This window comes from Oncorhynchus kisutch, linkage group LG19 (assembly GCF_002021735.2).
Source record: "Oncorhynchus kisutch isolate 150728-3 linkage group LG19, Okis_V2, whole genome shotgun sequence".
NCBI classification, from domain to species: Eukaryota; Metazoa; Chordata; class Actinopteri; order Salmoniformes; family Salmonidae; genus Oncorhynchus; species Oncorhynchus kisutch.
The window spans coordinates 59,362,611-59,384,511 of NC_034192.2; the positions used below are offsets into that span (position 1 = coordinate 59,362,611).

The 21,901-nt window shown below is 38.6% G+C and overlaps 1 protein-coding gene across 1 annotated transcript; it reads left to right on the forward strand.

The window, feature by feature from the left end:
- The first annotated feature begins 274 nt into the window (after positions 1–274).
- Positions 275–21,626, forward strand: LOC109878355 (homeobox protein EMX1). The gene is made up of 3 exons (XM_020470613.2): positions 275–1,056; positions 18,965–19,149; positions 20,324–21,626. Exons 1-3 carry the CDS (start codon positions 714–716, stop codon positions 20,492–20,494), a joined length of 699 nt encoding a protein of 232 aa, XP_020326202.1. The 5' UTR covers positions 275–713; the 3' UTR covers positions 20,495–21,626.
- Positions 21,627–21,901: the final 275 nt, after the last annotated feature.

A 21,901-nucleotide genomic window follows, 5' to 3' on the forward strand; every position in this document is an offset into this window, starting at 1 on the left:
AATAAACTTGTTATGAGTAAGTTATAATTAGTCAATCATTAACAAGAACATCTCATATTATGGTGCTTCTGATTTAATATGATATCACTTTGCAACATTTAAATAAACGCATATGGATAGGCTATTATTAGTCACAAGTCAATTCAATAGAGCATAAGTCACTCATTCAGACTAACAAAATGGCTGTCATCCGCTAGGCTACACGGTCATATCTGCGCATGCCCACCACACCTCTGTCACCGACAGTAGAGACCAGGTATTGAGTCTGACGAGTGACAGGCTCTTTCTCAAAGGCTTAGCCTACTGATCCTGGCTCCTAATACAGCACAGTCCAACAATGGTTTCCAGGAGTGATGAGACCGATACAAGAGCCAGGCTGTCATAAACCGAATGTAATCACAGACTAATAGATCTGACGTTGCAGTGGTAACTAGAACCGAAACTTGATTTTTGGCATATTGTTACAGCAGAGAAAACCGGACGATATCCTGAGACAAGTGACGGAGACAACTGAACCGGCTCTACAGGCAACCCGCTTCCAGACGTCCACTGATATTGGCAACGAGGTTTGCACGCGCAAGGAACTGCGAGTTATGGATTTCCCGGGAACTGTTCTACTGCTTCTGTTGTGAGGTTTTCTTCTGCATCACCTGTTTTATAACAGTGTTATTGAATATATTATTAGAAATATATAAACTACAACCTATTTGATCATGTACCAACATAGTAAGAAATGTTTTACCATCGAATCCCTGGTTGGGAAAGACGTGAACTCTTCGACTACCGGCGACGAACCGATCAGACCTACAGCGCTGAGGTTCACGGAATCAATTCACCCGGCGCCCTTTGGGAGTTGTTTCCAGAACTCCGGCAGGACTTTATACGGCAGTCCAGACATGATGTTCCCTGACCCGGGCACACACACAGGGAACTCCGGTCTGCCCCTGCATCCCCTCCAGCTTCCATCTCAGCCTTTCTTCAACCCGCATCAGAGAGACACGTTGAATTTCTACCCGTGGGTTCTTCGAAACAGATATCTCGGACACAGGTTCCAAGGTAAGCGAACAAGTACTTTAATTTAACGAATATTTCTAAATTATTTTAAATAATATTATATGTTTGTGCATATCCTTGTTATTGCACACGTATGGGGACATATTACGCACGAGCTAAATTACAATGACTGTAAGCATTAGAATTGAGAACTCACTCTATAGTTCCGTGATGGAAGAAATGTCCTTATGATCCCTGAACATGCAACATGTTTGTAGGGATGGTAATTTATTCAGGAAACAAAAAATGTCTAAAAACGTCGTAAACAAAGCAACAAAAACAGGATCAATGCAAATGACTGAAACTACTGTTTGCAGAGGACAAAGTTTCAACATCCAACTATAGTTATTTTACTCCCTAAGTTATAGGTCTATTCATTATTGCTACATTTTCTGAGATTGGATGCATTAAAATAAGCATAAAACAACGCACCTAGGCGTTGAACCCGCCGGTAGCTTAAAAAGCCTGTAAAAAAAACATAAATGCATACTTTTCGTCCATTTCCAGTAGTGATTTTTTTAAAACCCATTAATATATGTTTTAATTCAATGAAAGTAGACTATATTGTTTATTTTTATTCATTTATTCATTTACACATCGAAGCCATTGCACTTTCTTATAATATATGTTCCGATAAAGTTGTTAGGAGATCAATAGTCTAATATGTTTAATCATAATAATAATAATAATAATAATAATAGGGTAAATTCAATTAAATGTGTAAGTTGTATGCAATTATTGAAATAAAATAGGCCTATAAATCAAGAATGATTTCACTTTTGTCTAACCATTCGTTTTAGGTTTTGCATCATTCAAAAAGTTAATTATAAGTAGTGGTGCAAAAAGTACCCAATTATCATACTTGAGTAAAAGTGAGTTAACAGAAAATTACTAACGTAATAGTAAAATACGACTTGAATAAAAGTCTAAAAGTATTTGTTTTTTAAATATACTTAAGTATCAAAAGCACAAATATAAATGATTTCACATTCCTTATATTAAGCAAACTGGACGGCACGATTTTCTTGATTTCTAAATTTACGTATAGCCAGGGGCACACTTCAACACTCAGACATAGTTTACAAACGAAGCATTGTGTTTAGTGAGTCTGCCAGATCAGTGGCAGTAGGGATAACCAGGGATGTTCTCTTGAGAAGTGCGTGAATTGGACCATTCTCCTGTCCTGCTAAGCATTCGAAATGTAACGAGTACTTTTAGGTGCCAGAAAATGTATGGAGTAAAAAGTACATTATTTTCTTTAGGAATGTAGTGTAAAAGTAAAAAAATATATAAATAGTAAAGTGAAGTACAAATACCCCAAAAAACTACTTAGTAGTACTTTAAAGTATTTTTACACCACTGATAAGGATTTTTGTTTCTCAAATATTTAGATATAATTACTGTAACTAATATTTAATTAGACAATTTAATGTTCAAAGTTATTTGGATTAAAAGTAACAAAAGACAGGAATAATATAGTATTATTCATTTCTAATCATATTATAGTATTATAACAAATAATAACAGAAATAATAAACAATAAACAAATAATAACAATATTATTTGATTGAAATTTGCTTTGTGTTCAAATTTTGATTTAAGGGCTGCATATTTCTGATAAGACAATGGACAGATACAAAAGTCTTTAGGAACCAAATAAATCCATGAGAGAAATTGAATATTGGAAAATCTCAGGATTCAGTGACCAAAAGCTTTAAATCTTCTTACTCAAGCTATGTGCAGTGCATTCATGCAATATATGGTGAACATCCTTAATAACTGATGCTGGGTGGTCCTCAAAAAACAAAGCAATTTGTTAAACCAGACAGATCAATAACTTTCAACGCTCATCTCGTTAACTCAGTGGACAGCAGTAGTTAGCCACATCAGGTGTGTTCTCAGGTATGTTACACTCTGACCAATCAGCCCAGGGCTGTATTCACAGTGTCTCAGGGTATTAGTGCTGATCTAGGATCAGCCTTTTAGATCATTAATGAATGAGATTATGAGGGCAAAGGGGGGAATCTGATCCTAGATCAGCACTCCTCTTCTTTACGGTCCTGTCCAGGCAACCTTCAGGGTGTACCTCAGTCAGGTAATCAGTGGGAGTCAGAGGTTGTTGTCACTGTTGCTCAGATCAGGATCTCAGATAAAGTGGCTTTGTTTACAGACACAGCCGATCCACTCACTGATGGTGTCCAATAACCATGAAAACTAGTGTTTAGACAAGGCTAACTACAGACCGGAGGAGTGAGAGGAGAGGATTAGCCATCATGACTGTCACTTACTGTTAGGGATGGATCGGAGATTTATTTTCTTTCATACTCCCCACACCTCCTGAGAGGCTGAGAGAGAGAGAGAGAGAGAGAGAGAGAGAGAGAGAGAGAGAGAGAGACAGAGACAGAGACAGAGACAGAGACAGAGACAGAGACAGAGACAGAGACAGAGACAGAGACAGAGACAGAGAAGTACAATATAAACAGGTTCGTAGGTCTTACACATGTGAGCAGCTCTTTATATTGGGGTGCATTTCAGTGTGTAATCTCTGGGGTACATTTGAGTGTGTATGAGATTGTTATGGGATTGTTATCATCAGGAAGGAGGGCAGACAGTTCATTCACCCATCTCATCTCCCAATGGTCTGATGGTCTGGAGGTTTGCTTTGACACATTTTTATTCATTAGGAGGCGTTGAATGTCAGGAGATACGTGTCGGAGGTTAACTGATAGGATAACAAGGCATTGTAAACATTCTTTTCCAAACATATTGGATAGTTCATAGAATACTCCTCTTTTGTTTTTGTTTCAGTCTTTGGTTTATAATCAGACAGAAAAACAATCAATCAATCAATCGATCACTGAAATAAAGACGGCCTGTGTGAGGAGGATAAAACATTATGATTACTTGCATATAAAATCCTAATTGATTAAAAATGTTGTATGTAAAGAATAATTTATGCAGGAATTGATAGTTTCCTTTTCACATTCATTAATTAGCTCTCTACACGTATACTTTATAGTCCATTTAGTGCTAAACGGAAATAGACCATCCTAGTCCATAATAACAGTCATCCGGCTCCCTCTGTATTCATCCATCCAGGGTTAGAATGAGAGATTGGCCCCCACCACTACCCAGTGTGTAGCTGACTGCTGACAAGACCATTCTTGTTGGTGCCAAGGGACTGGTGTTATTGGTGATGAACACAGCTCTCTGGCTGGCGCTGCCATCTGCTCCCTGGTAGTCATGTTGGAGGCATGTTCCCCCATGTTCCCCCACCCGCTGACTACAGGCCAGAGTGTTGAAGGCTCGTCGCCTGGAGGGTATTCCCTCTGTGGTTGGGGCTGAGCCTTACAGTTTAGGGTTAGTATTCACAAAGAGTCTCGGAGTCGGAGTGTTGATTTAGGATCAGGTCCCCGAGTCCATATAATTATATTTATTATGCTCTATAAGGCTATATTGATCCTAGATCAGCACTCTTACTGAGTGGAGGTCTGAGCAGAACCAGCATTAGCGTTCAGGCCTAGTGTTCAGCCTGGTGAGTTCCTCCTCAGTCTCAGTCTTCTCCAGGAAGATGTGAGTGGAGGTGACGCCACTAACGCCATACAACAGATGATGCCAGTCTGACTGTCTGAGTGGCTAAACCACCAGCCAGAACTAGCATGGGGTTCACCAGTGTGTGATAGGAGGGAAAATTCTCAAGGAAAATCATATTGTTTATTTCCTTATCAATGCATTACTATATTAGATGAAAACTACAATAGTTACTGCTGTTAAAAATTAAGACTTTAACACGAGATATATTACATTACATTCTCCTAAATGTATTTAATTTGGCCTAATGCTGAGATTTATAAAATAAATGTACCACAAAATGGAGATACTATTTAGTTATTTTATTTTAGGGCATGGACCCTAAAACCAGGATATCCTGTGACTTCTATGACAGTATGGCTCATTGGTGTTCAGTGCCCCTTGAGAAACATTAAGACCAAAGTTTTCATCACCTGCAGCTGCAATGGATCTCTTTTTACATTCTCCTGTTCTACCAGAGTCGCGCTCCTCACATTCTCTCTCTTCAGAGGTGTCTCTATTGTTATGTTCTCTGATGTTCAAAGCATTTTCAGCATGCCAGCTGAAGATGGTTGTTAACGACAGTCCTGTGGCAGAAAATATGCATTCTTTAGTTAGCTAACACAGCTGAAGTGCTGGAGAGCATACCGTATTTGGTGCGGACCCCAATATACTGTTATCCATGGCATTATTAGTGCTATAGCCTATTTATTGTAGCAGTAAGGGGTGCTACAGTGCCTTCAGAAGTATTCACACCCCTTGAGTTTTTCCACATTTTGTTGTGTTACAGCTTGAATTTGAAATGTATTACATTAAGATTTTGTGACACTGGCCTACATACAATAGCCCAGAATTTTTTACAAATGAATTAAAAATGAAAAGCTGAAATGTCTTGAGTCAATAATTATTCAACCCCTTTGTTATGGCAAGCCTAAGTAAGTTCAGGAGTTAACATGTGCTTAACAAGTCACATAATAAGTTGCATGGACTCACTCTGCGTGCAATAATAGTGTTTAACATTATTTTTGCATGTCTACCTCATCTCTGTACCCCACATACAATTATCTATAAGGTCCCTCAGTCGAGCAGTGAATTTCAAAAACAGAATCAACCACAAAGACCAGGGAGGTTTTTCAATGCCTTGCAAAGAAGGGCTCCTATTGGTTAAAAAGAAGAAGAAAGAAAAGCAGACATTGAGTATTCCTTTGAGCCTGGTGAAGTTATTAATTACACTTTGGATGGTGTATCAATACACCCAGAACCCTACAAAGATACGGGCGTCCATGAGGCCAATGTTGACTTTAAAACAGTTGCAGAGTTTAATGGCTGTGATAGGAGAAAACTAAGGATGGCCAACAACATTGTAGTTACTCCACAATACTAACCTAATTGACTGAGTGAAGAGAAGGAAGCCTGTACAGAATACAAATATTCCAATTTTTTTATTAAAATATATTTTTTTCTTATTTACAATGACAGCCTGGGAACAGTGGGTGAAAGGCCTTGTTCAGGGACAGAAAACATTTTTTTTTTTTACATCGTCAGCTCAGGGATTCGATCTAGCAACCTTTTGGTTGCACGCCCAACGCTCCAACCACTAGGCTACCTGCCGCCCAAAACATGCATCCTGTTTTCAACAAGGCACTAAAGTAAAACTGCATAACATTTGGCTAAGAAATGTCCTGAATAAAAAGCGTTATGTTTGGGGCAAATCAAACACAACACATCACTGACTACCACTCTTCATATTTTCAAGCATGGTGGTGGTTGCATCATGTTATGGGTATGCTTGTCATCAGCAAGGACTAGGGAGTTTGGAGATAACCATGGAGCTAAGCATAGTCAAAATCCTAGTGGAAAACCTGGTTCAGTCAGCTTTCCAACAGACACTGGGAAACAAATTCACATTTCAGCAGTACAATAACCTAAGACATACGGCCAAATATACACTGCATTGACTTAACATGACGACATTGACTGTTCCTGAGTGGCCTAGTTACAGTGTTGACATAAATATATGTCAAGTCTTGAAAATGGCTGTCTAGCAATGATCAACAACAAACTTAACAGAGCTTGATGAATTTAAAAAATATATATTATGCAAATATTGTACAATCCAGGTGTGCAAAGCTTTTAGAGGCTTACCCAGAAAGACTCACAGCTGTAATCACTGCCAAATGTTATTCTGACATGTATTGACTCAGGGGTGTGAATACTTATGTAAATGAAAGATTTCTGTATTTCATTTTCAATACATTTACAAAAATGTCTAAGAACATGTTTTCACTTTGTCATTATGGGGTATTGTATGTAGATGTGTGAGGATTTTTAAAAAAAAATCCATTTTGAATTAAGGCTGTAACACAACAAAATGTGGAATAAGTCAAGGGGTATGAATACTTTCTGAAGGCACTGAGTTTACAAAACATTATGAATGGCTTTTTCCATGACATAGAGCAATGGTCTCCAACCTTTTCTAGCATAAGAGCTACTTCCCAAAAAATGTAACATGTTACAAAAAAAAATCCTAGGCCCATTCTTCTCTTCTCCCCTGCAACTCTTCCCCGGGTCCTTGGTGTACAAGAGAAAGTAGTGCGCTGTATTTTATGTCAATATACCTTGTAAAATAACGATTCACAAACAACTCTAAGGGAGGCCTTATAAAATCTGCGATTTTTTTCCCAAATTCTGTTTCATATTTTCCCAAATTCAATATACCTTTCTCCATTTTAGTTTTCCTGGGTTTAGTTTAGTTTTTCGCAATCAAAAAAACAATTGTTCATAGAGAAACAACGAAATTTGACGTTCTGTGTTGATGGCAATGCTAAAATCATATCACATTTGTTTTAGGTCTGGAAGAAAACAAACTCATTCAGATTTTTTTTGTGTAATTCCCCTTTAATTGCGCATCTAGCGAGTGAGGATTGTGCCATCGAATGTGCTGCTCTAGCGATGGTTCTGGTGGCAAAGTTAGTAAATAACAAATAACCAATACAAATTATATACTCATGATATACTTCTGCCAGGTAAGCAAGCCTACTTTGCAGTTAACATTTAATTGAGAAGGTTTGGGGGAAAGTATTTCTGTCAACCCACAAGACGTTTATCACATCAAATCGCCACACACGAAGTGATTAACAAACACGTGCACCACACAGACATACAGGGGCAATATTGTTGGAAATGAATTGGCAAATATTGTGTTAGGTTTGCCTTTTTAAACCAGTAGTAGCTAACCAGGGGTGGGATAATGTCAATCTTGCGTCGATAAGATAGTAGATTCGAACTTGCTGTGTCTGATGTTTGTGAGATTTGTTAATGACAGTATGCGGTGGAACACATGAAAATCACATTACCTTCAGAATTGTTTGGCAAACTACTCAGCGGTAGCTACTGGTAGCTGGCGATCGACCTGTTGGAGACCCCTGAGACACAGACTGTCCAGGTGAAAGCTATGGTCCCATTTTCATATCACTTGTTAAATCCGTGTAGATGAAGGGCAGGAGACAGGTTAAAGAAGGATTTTTAAGCCTTGAGTCAATTGAGTATGTGTGCCATTCAGAGGGTGAATGGGCAAGACAAAATATTTAACTACCTTTGAACGGGGTATGGTAGGAGGAGCTAGGCGCACCGGTTTGTGTGAAGAACTGCAACGCTGCTGAGTTTTTCGCGCTCAACAGTTTCCTGTATGTATCAAGAATGGTTCACCACCCAAAGGACATCCAGCCAATTTGACACAACTGTGGGAAGCATTGGAGTCAACATGGGCCAGCATCCCTGTGGAACGCTTTCGACACCTTGTAGAGTCCATGCCCAGAGGAATTGAGTCTGTTCTGATGGGAAAATGGGGGAGGGGTACAACGCAATAGGACCGTGTTCTTAATGTTTTATACACTCGGTGTATATTAATCTGTGCATGTAGAAAAACATTGTTGTAGCATTGTTTTGAATAGAAGCTGAGGAAACCTGCTATTAGCTATTATTACCTGGTGCTAATAAGAAAGATTATTTATTTATGTGATATATTAGGATCCCCATTAGTCGACGCCGATGGCGACAGCTAGTCTTACTGGGGTCTGACACACAACGAAAAATACATTACAGACAAAAGACTTTACAATTGACACACGTTTTTAATTGTTTTATTTGATTTAACTAGGCAAGTCAGTTAAGAACAAATTCTTATTTTCAATGACGGCCTGGGAACTGTGGGTTAACTGCCTGTTCAGGGGCAGAACGACAGATTTGTACCTTGTCAGCTCGGGGATTTGAACTCGCAACTTTCCGGTTACTAGTCCAACGCTCTAACTACCCCATTTGGGGCGGCAGGTAGCCTAGTGGTTAGAGCGTTGGGCCAGTTGCTGAATCTAATCCCTGAGCTGACAAGGTAAAAATCTGTCCTTCTGCCCATGAACAAGGCGGTTTACACACTGTTCCCCGGTAGGCCGTCATTGTAAATAATAATTTGTTCTTAACTGACTTGCCTAGTTAAATAAATGTAAAACATTAATGTGTGTGTGCATCTATCAGTTACACATACATGTCAGTTCATACACACAACAAGTAGGTCACATGGGGGAGAGGTGGTGTTGCTGTTCACTTCCGCTACATAAGATGGAAGGAAGTTCCATGCACTCATGGCTCTGTATAATACTGTACCTTTCCTTGAATTTGTCCTGGACCTGGGGACTGTGAAAAGACCCCTGGTGGCATGTCTGGTGGGGTAACTGTGTGTGTCAGTGCTGTGTGTAAGTTGACTATGCAAACCATTTGGAATTTCCAACCCGTTAATGTTTCTTATAAAAACAAGAAGTGACGAAGTCAGTGTTTCCTCAACTTTCAGCCAAAAGAGACTGGCATGCACAGTATTAATATTAGCCCTCTACAACGAAGAGCAAGACGTGCCGCTCTGTTCTGGGCCAGCTGCATCTTAACTAGGTCTTTCTTTGCAGCTCATATGACTGGACAATAATCAAGACAAGATTAAACTAGAGCCTGCAGGACTTGCTTTGTGGATTGTGGTGTCAAAAAAGCAGAGTATCTCTTTATTACGGACAGACCTCTCCCCATCTTTACAACTATTGAATCTTTTGACCATGACAGTTAACAATCTAGTAATTTAGTCTCCTCAACTTATTCAACAGCCACACAATTCATTACCAGATTCAGCTGAGGTCTAGAACTTAGGGAATGATTTATACCAAATATAATTCTCTTAGGTTTAGAGATGTTCAGGACCAGTTTATTACTGGCCACCCGTTCTAAAACTGATTGCAACTCTTTGACTTTTATTAGCTGTGGTTGTTGATGCGTATATGGTTGAATAATCATCATACATGGACACACATGTTTTGTTTAATGCCAGTGGCATGTCATTGGTAAAAATATAAAAGAATAGAGGGCCTAGAGAGCTGCCCTGCGGTACACCACACGTTACATGTTTGACATTAGGGAAGTTTTCATTAAAGAAAACCCTCAGAGTTCTATTTGATAGCTCTGAATCCACTATATGGCAGAGGTTGAAAAGCCATAAAATACGTTTTCTCAACAACAGCTTATGGTCAATAATATAAAAGGCTGCACTGCATTCTAACAGTACAGCTCCCACAATCTTCTTATTATCAATTTCTTTCAACCAATCATCAGTCATTTGTGTCAGTGCAGTACATGTTGAGTGCCCTTCCCTATAAGCATGCTGGAAGTCTGTTGTTAATTTGTTTACAGAGAAATAGCCTTCTATTTGGTCAAACACAATTTTTTCCAACAGTTTTCTAAGCGCTGGCAACAAGCTGATAGGTTTCCTGTTAGAACCAGTAAAGGCTTCTTTGCCACTCTTGGGTAGCGGAATTACTTTTGCAGCTGGTAATTCCAGGCATGTCAAAGAAGATATTAAAAGTTGTCCATAAGCAGATGTGATTTGTTATGCTAGGCGAGAAATGCACGGTTGTTTCCAAAAAAACAGTGCTTTCATTGAACTCATTTAACAGTCTGTAGTAGAGAGCCAGGTCAGTTTCGAACTAGGTTTATATTAGCATGACATTATCCCTATAATATTGTAGTGTGTGCAAAGCTGTCATTAAGGCAAAGGGTTGCTACTTTGAATAATCTCAAATATAAACTATATTTTGATTTGTTTAACACTTTTTTTGGTTACTACATGATTCCATATGTGTTATTTCATAGTTTTGATGTCTTCACTATTATTCTACAATGTAGAAAATAGTAAAAATAAAGAAAAACCCTTGAATGAGTAGGTGTGTCAAAACTTTTGACTGGTACTGTACACAAATTATCATAATGTCACAATATAGAGAGGAGAAAAGTCACTGAACGGGCCATCCACAGTGATAATATAATCCTCTATTTCTGAATCAACCTGCCATCTACAGTGGTAATATAATTCTCTATTTCTGAATGAACCTGCCATCCAGTATGGTAAGATACTCCTCTAGTTCTGAATGAACCTGCCATCCACAGTGGTAGGATACCCCATAGTTTCTGAATGAAGTGGGAATCATTATTGAAACTAGATGATCTACACTGAACACAATTATAAATGCAACATGCAACAATTTCAAAGATTTTACTGCGTTACAGTTCATATAAGGAAATCTGTCAATTTAATTAAATTCATTAGGACCTAATCTATGGATTTCATATGACTGGGAATACATACACTACCGGTCAAAAGTTGACACTCCTACTCATTCAAGGGTTTTCCTTTATTTGTACTATTTTCTACATTGTAGAATAATAGTAAAGACATCACAACTATATAATAACACATATGGAATCATGTAGTAACCAAAAAAAAGTGAAACAAATCAAAATATATTTTATATTTGAGATTCTTCAAAGTAGCCACCTTTTCCCTTGATGACAGCTTTGCACACTCTTGGCATTCTCTAAACCGGCTTCACCTGGAATGCCTTTCCAACAGTCTTGAAGGAGTTCCCACATATACTGAGCACTTATTGGCTGCTTTTCCTTCACTCTGCGGTCCGACTCATCCCAAACCATCTCAATTTGGTTGAGGTTGCGGGATTGTGGAGACCAGATCATCTGATGCATCACTCCATCACTCTCCTTTTTGGTAAAATAGCCATTACACAGCCTGGATGATTGTTGGGTCATTGTCCTGTTGAAAAACAAATTATAGTCCCACTAAGCCCAAGCTAGATGGGATTGTGTTTCACTGCAGAATGCTGTGGTAGCCATGGTAGTTAAGTGTGCCTTAAATTCTAAATACATCACAGACAGTTTCACCAGCAAAGCACCCCACACCATAACACCTCCTCCTCCATGCTTCATGATGGGAACCACACATGCGGAGATCATCCGTTCACCCACACCGCGTCTCACAAAGACACAGAGGCGGGATCCAAAAATCTCCATTGGATTCCAGACCAAAGGACAAATTTCTACCAGTCTAATTTCCATTTCTCATGTTTCTTGTCCCAAGCAAGTCTCTTCTTCTTATTGGTGTCCTTTAGAAGTGTTATTTGTTGTTGCAGCAATTCAACCGTGAAGGCCTGATTCACACAGTCTCCTCTGAACAGTTGATGTTGAGATGTGTCTGTGACTTGAACTCTGTGAAGCATTTATTTGGGCTGCAAATTCTGAGGATGGTAACTCTAATGAACTTATCCTCTGCAGCAGAGGTAACTCTGAGTCTTCCATTCCTGTGAGGGTCCTCATGAGAGCGAGTGTCATCATAACGTTTGATCGTTTTTGTGACTGCACTTGAAGAAACTTTAAAAGTTCTTGAAATATTATGTATTGTCTGACCTTCATGCCCTAAGGTAATGATGAACTGTCATTCTCTTAGCTTATTTGAGCTGTTCTTGCCATAATATGGACTTGGTCTTTTACCAAATAGGGCTATCTTCTGTATACCACCCCTGCCTTGTCACAACACAACTGATTGGCTCAAACGCATTAAGAAGGAAAGAAATTCCACAACTTTTAAGAAGGCACACCTGTTTATTGAAATGCATTCCAGGTGACTACCTCATGAAGCTGGTTGAGAGAATGCTGAGAGTGTGCAAAACTGTCATCAAGATAAAGGGGGGCTATTTGAAGAATCTCAAATATAAAATATATTTTGATTTGTTTAACACCTTTTTGGTAACTATATGATTCCATATGTGTTATTTCATAGTTTTGATGTCTTCACTATTATTCTACAATGTAGAAAATAGTTTTTTTTTAAATCCCTGGAATGAGTAGCTGTTCTAAAACTTTTAGTGTTGTGAAACGGTAGAGTATATGCATCTGTTGGTCACAGATACCTTAAAAAAAGGTAGGGGCGTGGATCAGAAAATCAGTCAGTATCTGGTGTGACCACCATATGATGCATGCAGCACGACACATCTCCTTCGCATACAGTAGATCAGGCTGTTCATTGTGCCACTTCAATGTTGTGCCACTTCAATGGCTCTGCTAAGTTGCTGGATGTTTGTGGGAACTGGAACATGCTGTTGTACATGTCGATCCAGAGCATCCCAAACATGTTCAATGGGTGACATGTCTGGTGAGTATGCAGGCCATGGAAGAACTGGGACATTTTCAGCTTCCAGGAATTATGTACAAAACATGAGGTGATGGTGGCGGATGAATGGCACGACAATAGGCCTCAAGATCTCATCAAGGTATCTCTATGGATTTAAATTGCCATTAATGAAATGCAATTGTGTGCATTGTCCGTAGCTTATGCCTGCCCATACCATTACCCCACCCCCACCATGGGGCACTTTGTTAACAACATTGACATCAGCAAACCGCTTGCCCACACAACGCCACACACACTGTCTGCCATCTGCCCGGTACAGTTGAAACCGGGATTCGTCCATGAAGAGCACACTTCTCCAGCGTGCCAGCGGCCATCGAAGGTGAGCATTTGCCCACTTACATCGTTTATGACGCCAAACTCCAGTCAGGTCAAGATCCCGGTGAGGACGACGAGCATGAAGGTGGTTTCTGAAAGTTTGTGCAGAAATTCTTTGGTTGTACAAACAAAACAGTTTCATCAGCCCTCCGGGTGGCTGGTCTCAGATGACCCCGCAGGGGAAGAAGCCGGATGTTGAGGTCCTGGGCTGGCGTGGTTACATGTGGTCTGCGGTTGTGAGGGCAGTTGGACATACTGCCAAATTTTCTAAAACGACATTGGTGGCAGCTTTTAGTAGAGAAATTAACATTCAGTTTTCTGGTTACAGCTCTGATGGGAATTCCTGCAGTCAGCATTCCAATTCTCCCTCAAAACTTGAGACATCTGTGGCATTGTGTTGTATGAGAAAATTGCACATTTTAAAGTGACCTTTTATTGTCCCCAGCACTGTGTAATGATCATTCTGTTTAATCAGCTTCTTGATATGACACACCTGTCAGGTGGATGGATTATCTTGGTAAAGGGGAAATACTCACTAACAGGGATATAAACAAACTTGTGCACAATTTTTTCTTTTGTGCATTTGGAACGTATCTGAGATCTTTAATTTCAGCCCATGGAACATGGGAACACTTTACATGTTGCGTTTATATTTTTGTTTAGTATACTTGGGGCTCCCAAGAGGCGCAGCGGTCTAAGGCACTGTATCTCAGTGCTAGAGGCATCACTACAGACACACTGGTTCAAATCCAGGCTGTATCACAACCGGCCGTGATTGGGAGTCCCATAGGGTCTCACAATTGGCCCGGTTTGGCCCGTGTAGGCTGTCATTGTAAATAAGAATTTGTTCTTAACTGACTTCCCTGGTTAAATAAATAAAAAATACTTCTAGAGGTTTTATTGAGTCTAGCCTAAGAAAAGTATTCACAAAGATTTATGGAATAACTCACTTTAAATTACAGTACTATTAAAATGTGATTCATGTCTTTGTTACGTTGGCACACCTATGCAATGTCCTATTTAAAGTTTCTTATTTTGAAACATTTTGATCTGAATAGCAAACATACATTTCTCTCACAATAAACATATGCTTATAAACATTTGGCACTTGAGCAAATTTCAGGTTTGCTGAGGCTGTACCCACTTTAAGTTACTGTTTCAAAAAGTATTCTACTGTGGCTATTTGATCATAATGTAGGCCTAACAGAGTACAATTGAGATATTGTATGTTGTTCAATATAGGACTACATTCCGTGAGAAAACTTGAATAAATAGACATTACCCTGTTTATCCACTTGTCCTTCAGACAAGGAGGTGACTGAACATGTTGTGGTGTCGATGCAGGAGACCACTTTACAAAATGAAAGATCTTTATTATTCCCATACCATAATTACAGAGAATCAGACAAATGATTCTACCCTCTGCCTATTGGCTACTTAGATCATAATTACAGAGAATCAGACAAATGATTCTACCCTCTGCCTATTGGCTACTTAGCTTATTCAAGCATGTCTCAAAATACAACATGGCCCCTTAATTAAAGACAAAACAAAAGCTTTTACCTGACTCGCTTTTCAAAGATGTACAGCTTTTCTTCTCTTGTAGGAAGAAATCACTCCCCCATTGCTGACTACAAATAATATATAACTGGGCTAATAACTCACTAAATAGCAAGGATATGAACAAATGTGCACATTTGGCTACATGCAGCTCTCGCTTTGATCTCAAAACAAGCGCATCTACTCATGACCGCTCATCCTGTAAACACAGTCCAGTTCAAAGTGAATGGCACAGATCCATATCTGGCAATGGTCTATTTACATATAGGCCTACTGCAGCTCTGATAGGTTATGCCGCACTGGTCTGGTCTGTGTAGCGTACAGGGCCTGACTCGTGCCTGATAGTGTTTAACTAAGTTGGAAAACTCTAGAAAGTTGAGTGAAGTTCAATCTAGTGCGTCTCTCTGTGCGGTAGTCCCAGGGGTGCGCACGAGCGCAGCTGAAGGCCTCCGTTTAGCTGAACTCGGCTAGCCGAACTGAACGAGTGTGCTCACAAACTCCCTTAAAAGACCATCGCTTGAAAAATGAGAAAATAAGCAGCAATGGTAAAAGACCTTCGCCTGAAAAACGAGAATAAAATCAGCAATGGTACTGTTTGTCCCTTTTGAGACGCCATAGCCAGTATACACTTCCTCAAAATAGTCAGAATTAATCTAAGATAACTCAAGAAATGTGTAATAAATTTGGACGTTTAGTCGCGCAATTTTGCATCTAACTAAGATGTTGACCAATCACCGACGAAGAGGCGTAGACTTCGGCTCCAAACTTCGGCTTGCTTCCAGAAAAAAAATGTGTGTTCCCGAACAACTGAAAAAACCCAAAGTCCAAAACAAACAAAATGTCGTCATAATATGTGCACGAACTCCACCGACCTGTTTCAGCTGGGAAGAATACAGACACCTTTATTATCAGAGGGAACATTGGTCATGACCTTGATATATCAGAGGGTTTTTTCTCTTTCAAATGTTCTTCTCTCTCTCTCTCTCTGTGTGTGTGTGTGTGTGTGTGTGTGTGTGTGTGTGTGTGTGTGTGTGTGTGTGTGTGTGTGTGTGTGTGTGTGTGTGTGTGTGTGTGTGTGCGTGTGCGTGCGTGTGCGTGTGTGTGAGTGTGTGTGTGTGAGGAACCAATAGGCTCGTTGTTGAAAGTCCCTGGAGATGGATGTCGTCCATGTTGGCTGAACCAACTATTTCCTAACTGTGATGAAATTCAACACTACTATTTCCTAACTGTGATGAAATTCAACACTACTATTTCCTAACTGTGATGACATTCAAACCTTATGTGTAATGCATACAGTATATCACCTCCTTAACGATAAATCTGTCTACATACTAGAACAAGCATGTGGAATGAGGTGTGGTGGCATTGTGAAATGGAGGGATAATGTCACAACCAAACATTAGTAGCGTTTACCTGTACATTAATCAATTACTCACGTTATGGGAAAGTGTCATGAATGATGAGTCAAGTGAAGATGCCCATCGGGGCACATTGATATGGCTGATACTGGCCTAGAGAGCAACATGCAATGTGCTTCAACACTGATGTCCTGCTTAGCAGCAGGCAATACAAATCAACACTGATGTCCTGCTTAGCAGCATGCAATACAAATCAACACTGATGTCCTGCTTAGCAACAGGCAATACAAATCAACACTGATGTCCTGCTTAGCAACAGGCAATACAAATCAACACTGATGTCCTGCTTAGCAACAGGCAATACAAATCAATACTGATGCTCTGCTTAGCAACAAACAATACATATCAACACTGATGTCCTGCTTAGCAACAAACAATACAAATCAATACTGATGTCCTGCTTAGCAACAAACAATACAAATCAATACTGATGTCCTGCTTAGCAACATGCAATACAAATCAATACTGATGTCCTGCTTATTCAGTTCTTTGTCCTCCTTTTGAGGTGTAATTGGACAAGCTATTAATCACAAACAACACCAAAGCCTACAAACAAACCATTAGTATCAGTTTGCTGAGTTGTACTATAGTTAGTATAGTGTAGTTAGTATAGTGTAGTTAGTATACTATAGTTAGTATAGTGTAGTTAGTATAGTGTAGTTAGTATACTATAGTTAGTATAGTGTAGTTAGTATACTATAGTTAGTATAGTGTAGTTAGTATACTATAGTTAGTATAGTGTAGTTAGTATACTATAGTTAGTATACTATAGTTAGTATAGTGTAGTTAGTATACAGCAGTTAGTATACTATAGTTAGTATACTATAGTTAGTATACTATAGTTAGTATACTATGTAGTACTATAGTTAGTACTATAGTTAGTATACTATAGTTAGTATACTATAGTTAGTATACTATAGTTAGTATAGTGTAGTTAGTATACCGCAGTTAGTATACTATAGTTAGTATACTATAGTTAGTATACTATAGTTAGTATACTATAGTTAGTATAGTGTAGTTAGTATACTATAGTTAGTATAGTGTAGTTAGTATACAGCAGTTAGTATACTATAGTTAGTATACTATAGTTAGTATAGTGTAGTTAGTATACTATAGTTAGTATAGTGTAGTTAGTATACAGCAGTTAGTATACTATAGTTAGTATACTATAGTTAGTATACTATAGTTAGTATAGTGTAGTTAGTATACTATAGTTAGTATACTATAGTTAGTATAGTGTAGTTAGTATAGTGTAGTTAGTATACAGCAGTTAGTATACTATAGTTAGTATAGTGTAGTTAGTATACAGCAGTTAGTATACTATAGTTAGTATAGTGTAGTTAGTATACAGCAGTTAGTATACTATAGTTAGTATAGTGTAGTTAGTATACAGCAGTTAGTTTACTATAGTTAGTATAGTGTAGTTAGTATAGTGTAGTTAGTATACAGCAGTTAGTATACTATAGTTAGTATAGTGTAGTTAGTATACAGCAGTTAGTATACTATAGTTAGTATACTATAGTTAGTATACTATAGTTAGTATAGTGTAGTTAGTATACTATAGTTAGTATACTATAGTTAGTATAGTGTAGTTAGTATAGTGTAGTTAGTATACAGCAGTTAGTATACTATAGTTAGTATACTATAGTTAGTATACTATAGTTAGTATAGTGTAGTTAGTATACTATAGTTAGTATACTATAGTTAGTATACTATAGTTAGTATACTATAGTTAGTATACTATAGTTAGTATACTATAGTTAGTATAGTGTAGTTAGTATACTATAGTTAGTATACTATAGTTAGTATACTATAGTTAGTATACTATAGTTAGTATACTATAGTTAGTATACTATAGTTAGTATACTATAGTTAGTATAGTGTAGTTAGTATACTATAGTTAGTATAGTGTAGTTAGTATACAGCAGTTAGTATACTATAGTTAGTATACTATAGTTAGTATACTATAGTTAGTATAGTGTAGTTAGTATACTATAGTTAGTATACTATAGTTAGTATACTATAGTTAGTATACTATAGTTAGTATACTATAGTTAGTATACTATAGTTGGTATACTATAGTTAGTATAGTGTAGTTAGTATACTATAGTTAGTATAGTGTAGTTAGTATACCGCAGTTAGTATACTATAGTTAGTATACTATAGTTAGTATACTATAGTTAGTATAGTGTAGTTAGTATACTATAGTTAGTATACTATAGTTAGTATAGTGTAGTTAGTATACTATAGTTAGTATACAGCAGTTAGTATACTATAGTTAGTATACTATAGTTAGTATACTATATTTAGTATACTATCGTTAGTATACTATAGTTAGTATACTATAGTTAGTATACTATAGTTTCTCTCTTTACCGGTCTCTTTACACATACAACAAGAGCTGCTACGGTGTCATTCCTGTCTGTCAACCCTAAGTCTAACCCTTCACTTTCTCTCCTTCCTCTCCTCTCTCCAGATGAGGACAGCAGCCCAGAGAACCTGCTCCTTCATGGGCCTTTCTCCCGCAAGCCGAAGCGCATCCGGACAGCCTTCTCCCCCTCACAGCTCCTCAGGCTGGAGAGGGCCTTTGAGAAGAACCACTATGTGGTGGGAGCAGAGCGGAAGCAGCTCGCCAGCGGCCTCTGCCTCACGGAGACACAGGTGTGTGATGAGGGGACTCAGCGATGTTGAACGCACCCTAAACCCCTAGGGCCTAAAAGCCCATTTGTGCTTGATCCGAAAATGTGTTCGGAGGCTCCGGATGGAGGGTGTGACACAATTGTGGCGCCTCTGGAGGCTTGCGGAGGCCAAATCGAACTCTGTACCGCATCATTATGCTCCTTCGTATAGCTCCGTATAGCTCCGCATTGACATGATTGGTTGACGGTAGGTCCAGTATGAACATAAACTCACTTCCTTGACAACTTCCTTGACAACAGCTCTGCTCAGCGAAGTGCAAGAAGTATACATGCCCTGAGTTTAGAGGCCGTATCATAGTAAATGCTGTATGGCCACTGCAGAACGCGGATTCACCGTACAAAGCCTTTGAGGCATGGCTGCATTCCAGAGCGCTGAAACAGGAGATATGAGTAGACTCGTAGTCAGAACTCCACAACACCCCCTCAACCAACGTATAGCAAAACCAGGTTTCTTAACAACAAGTTGTTTGTCCTACGGTAGCTATCGGGATGGGCAAGGTGATGTCAATAAATTATGTAGTAGATTTCACAATTATTTATGACTTCATTTCACTAATCAACATCAGAAACACGCTGCTGATAAACAGCAATTTAGGCTTTTTGCAATCCTCTCATGCAATATATTATACATTGGGAATACAGTATTGCGATGTGCTGAACTTTTAATTTCAAAGGAATTAGACCAATAATTGAATCAAGCTTGTAAATGTGATATAAAAATTACAACCAGACAATGCCTGAAACACGAGATAGAAATATGTTGCTATTTGCAAACAGCTGTAAAGAACGAGAGTATGTGAAGCCTTAGGTAAAGGCAATGTTTGCCAGTGCTATAGAGACAATATGGAAGCAATAACAGTTTTACGCCCTGTGAAATATTGTGTTGCCATTGTTGCTAGGACACTTTGAAAAAAGCTTTGCTTAAAAATCATAGGGGAGACACACGCAGACCCTTTTATAACTAGTAAAGGTACATTTACTGAAGAAAATGTGTGTGCTTGCTTCAGCTGTCTCATGGTGTTTCATGGACGTGGAAGAACAAGTAGGAGTAGTTTTTACAGCAAGCACATTGATATTATATATTTTGCCAATGTTTCTTCCAGTACTAAACGTGATATCTCTCCTTTCTCTCCCAGGTAAAGGTTTGGTTCCAGAACAGGAGGACGAAGCACAAGAGACAGAAGCTGGAGGAAGAGTCACCTGAGTCACAGCAGAAGAGGAAAGGAAGCCAGCACGTCAGCCGCTGGAGGGTGGCTACGCAGCAGGGCAGTGGCCCTGAGGACATCGATGTCATCTCAGAGGACTGACATACGTCGTGGTTGTCACCTTGATTAAACCATCATAAATCATTTGTCATGAATGCAGACTGACTGACTGACTGCTGACTGACTGTGTCGGCAGTCTGTGTGCTCCTCTGAACACCTGGTTTGACCTTTCAATGAAAACGATCACTGCTTTAAGTTGGACAGAAGAAGGCCAAGTTCATCATTTTTATTACACAGCTCTGACTGCTGTAAACGTGGTGGACATCTGCATTTTGGTCTATGTTGCTTGCCGTAGCAGCACAAATGACTGAAGAGAGACGGTTTGACTGAGAGGAATCCATTCAATACAGTTGGTTACTCTATTGTCTACCTGAACTTGAGATTGTCCTTCCCTCACACTCACATTTAACAAAACATTGTCATTGTTTTAGCGTTTTCAGTTTGTTGTGTAATTGTACAATGCTAAATATGCACAATATGTTTGAGGTCAAAAATAAGCCATTGGTATGATAGCTATAGAGGAACCCGCTAGAACCTGCTGATTCTGTTTAGGATTTTGTTTGTCTTAATTAGTCTTTACACCAGTCCCACTGAAAAGTAGGTAACCACCACTACAGACAATACATCAGATGCCACATTACCTGAGATATGTTTTGGAGTCTCACATTGGAATAGTTTGGACAATTTAAATTGTAAGTATTCATGTACATCTAATAATGTTATTCTATGCATATTTTGTCCTTGTTTTGTTTCCTCTGTATGTTTAAAAAGGCAGTTTTTGCCTAGTTTGTTACTCTTTAAATTCATTGCAAGTTTGTTTTTGCCCTTTGACAAATAGTTGATCAATTCTACTGAGACCATGTAGAATGTACAGTGCAGGCACATTACAACTTGTCCACAAGAATGACATGGAAAAACAAATGTACCTCAATACTACATTTATTTCAGCAACCATTACAATTCCTGTGATATTATCATGTTATGTAGCACTTCGTAGTGGAATATATATATATATTTATATATATTTATTTGTTTTAAATAGATATTAGAAATAACGCACTATAAGTAGGCCTACACTTTGATTTTCTTTGAACCTATGCCCCGAGAGTGAACGTTTTTTGTACTTTCTGTGTGTGGTCAGATGACTTTGGAAAATAAAAAAACATCAACATAACATTATTTGTACAATACTACTGATATGTTATGTGCGAGGATGTCTAAGCGTTAATTTTATGACCTATTTTCAACATCTATAATTGTCGACACGTCAAACTACAAACACGTATCGGTTAAAAGACAATGACACAGAACTTGAAAAAGTAAATTGATTCACGACGATTTGGTATTTGTTAAATGGTCTACACCTTTGTAGAACAGCTGTTAAAATTTTTGCGAACTGCTGTTGAATTGTGCAAGCTACTGATCAGCATATTTTTGTGACATGTATAC

Bases quoted from the DNA above. Each gene is read 5' to 3' on its own strand.
- LOC109878355 (XM_020470613.2), top strand. From the start codon at position 714: ATGTACCAACATAGTAAGAAATGTTTTACCATCGAATCCCTGGTTGGG. The intron at 1,057-18,964 runs GTAAGCGAACAA...TCCTCTCTCCAG, and splicing joins TCTCGGACACAGGTTCCAAG to ATGAGGACAGCAGCCCAGAG. The intron at 19,150-20,323 runs GTGTGTGATGAG...TTTCTCTCCCAG, and splicing joins TCTGCCTCACGGAGACACAG to GTAAAGGTTTGGTTCCAGAA.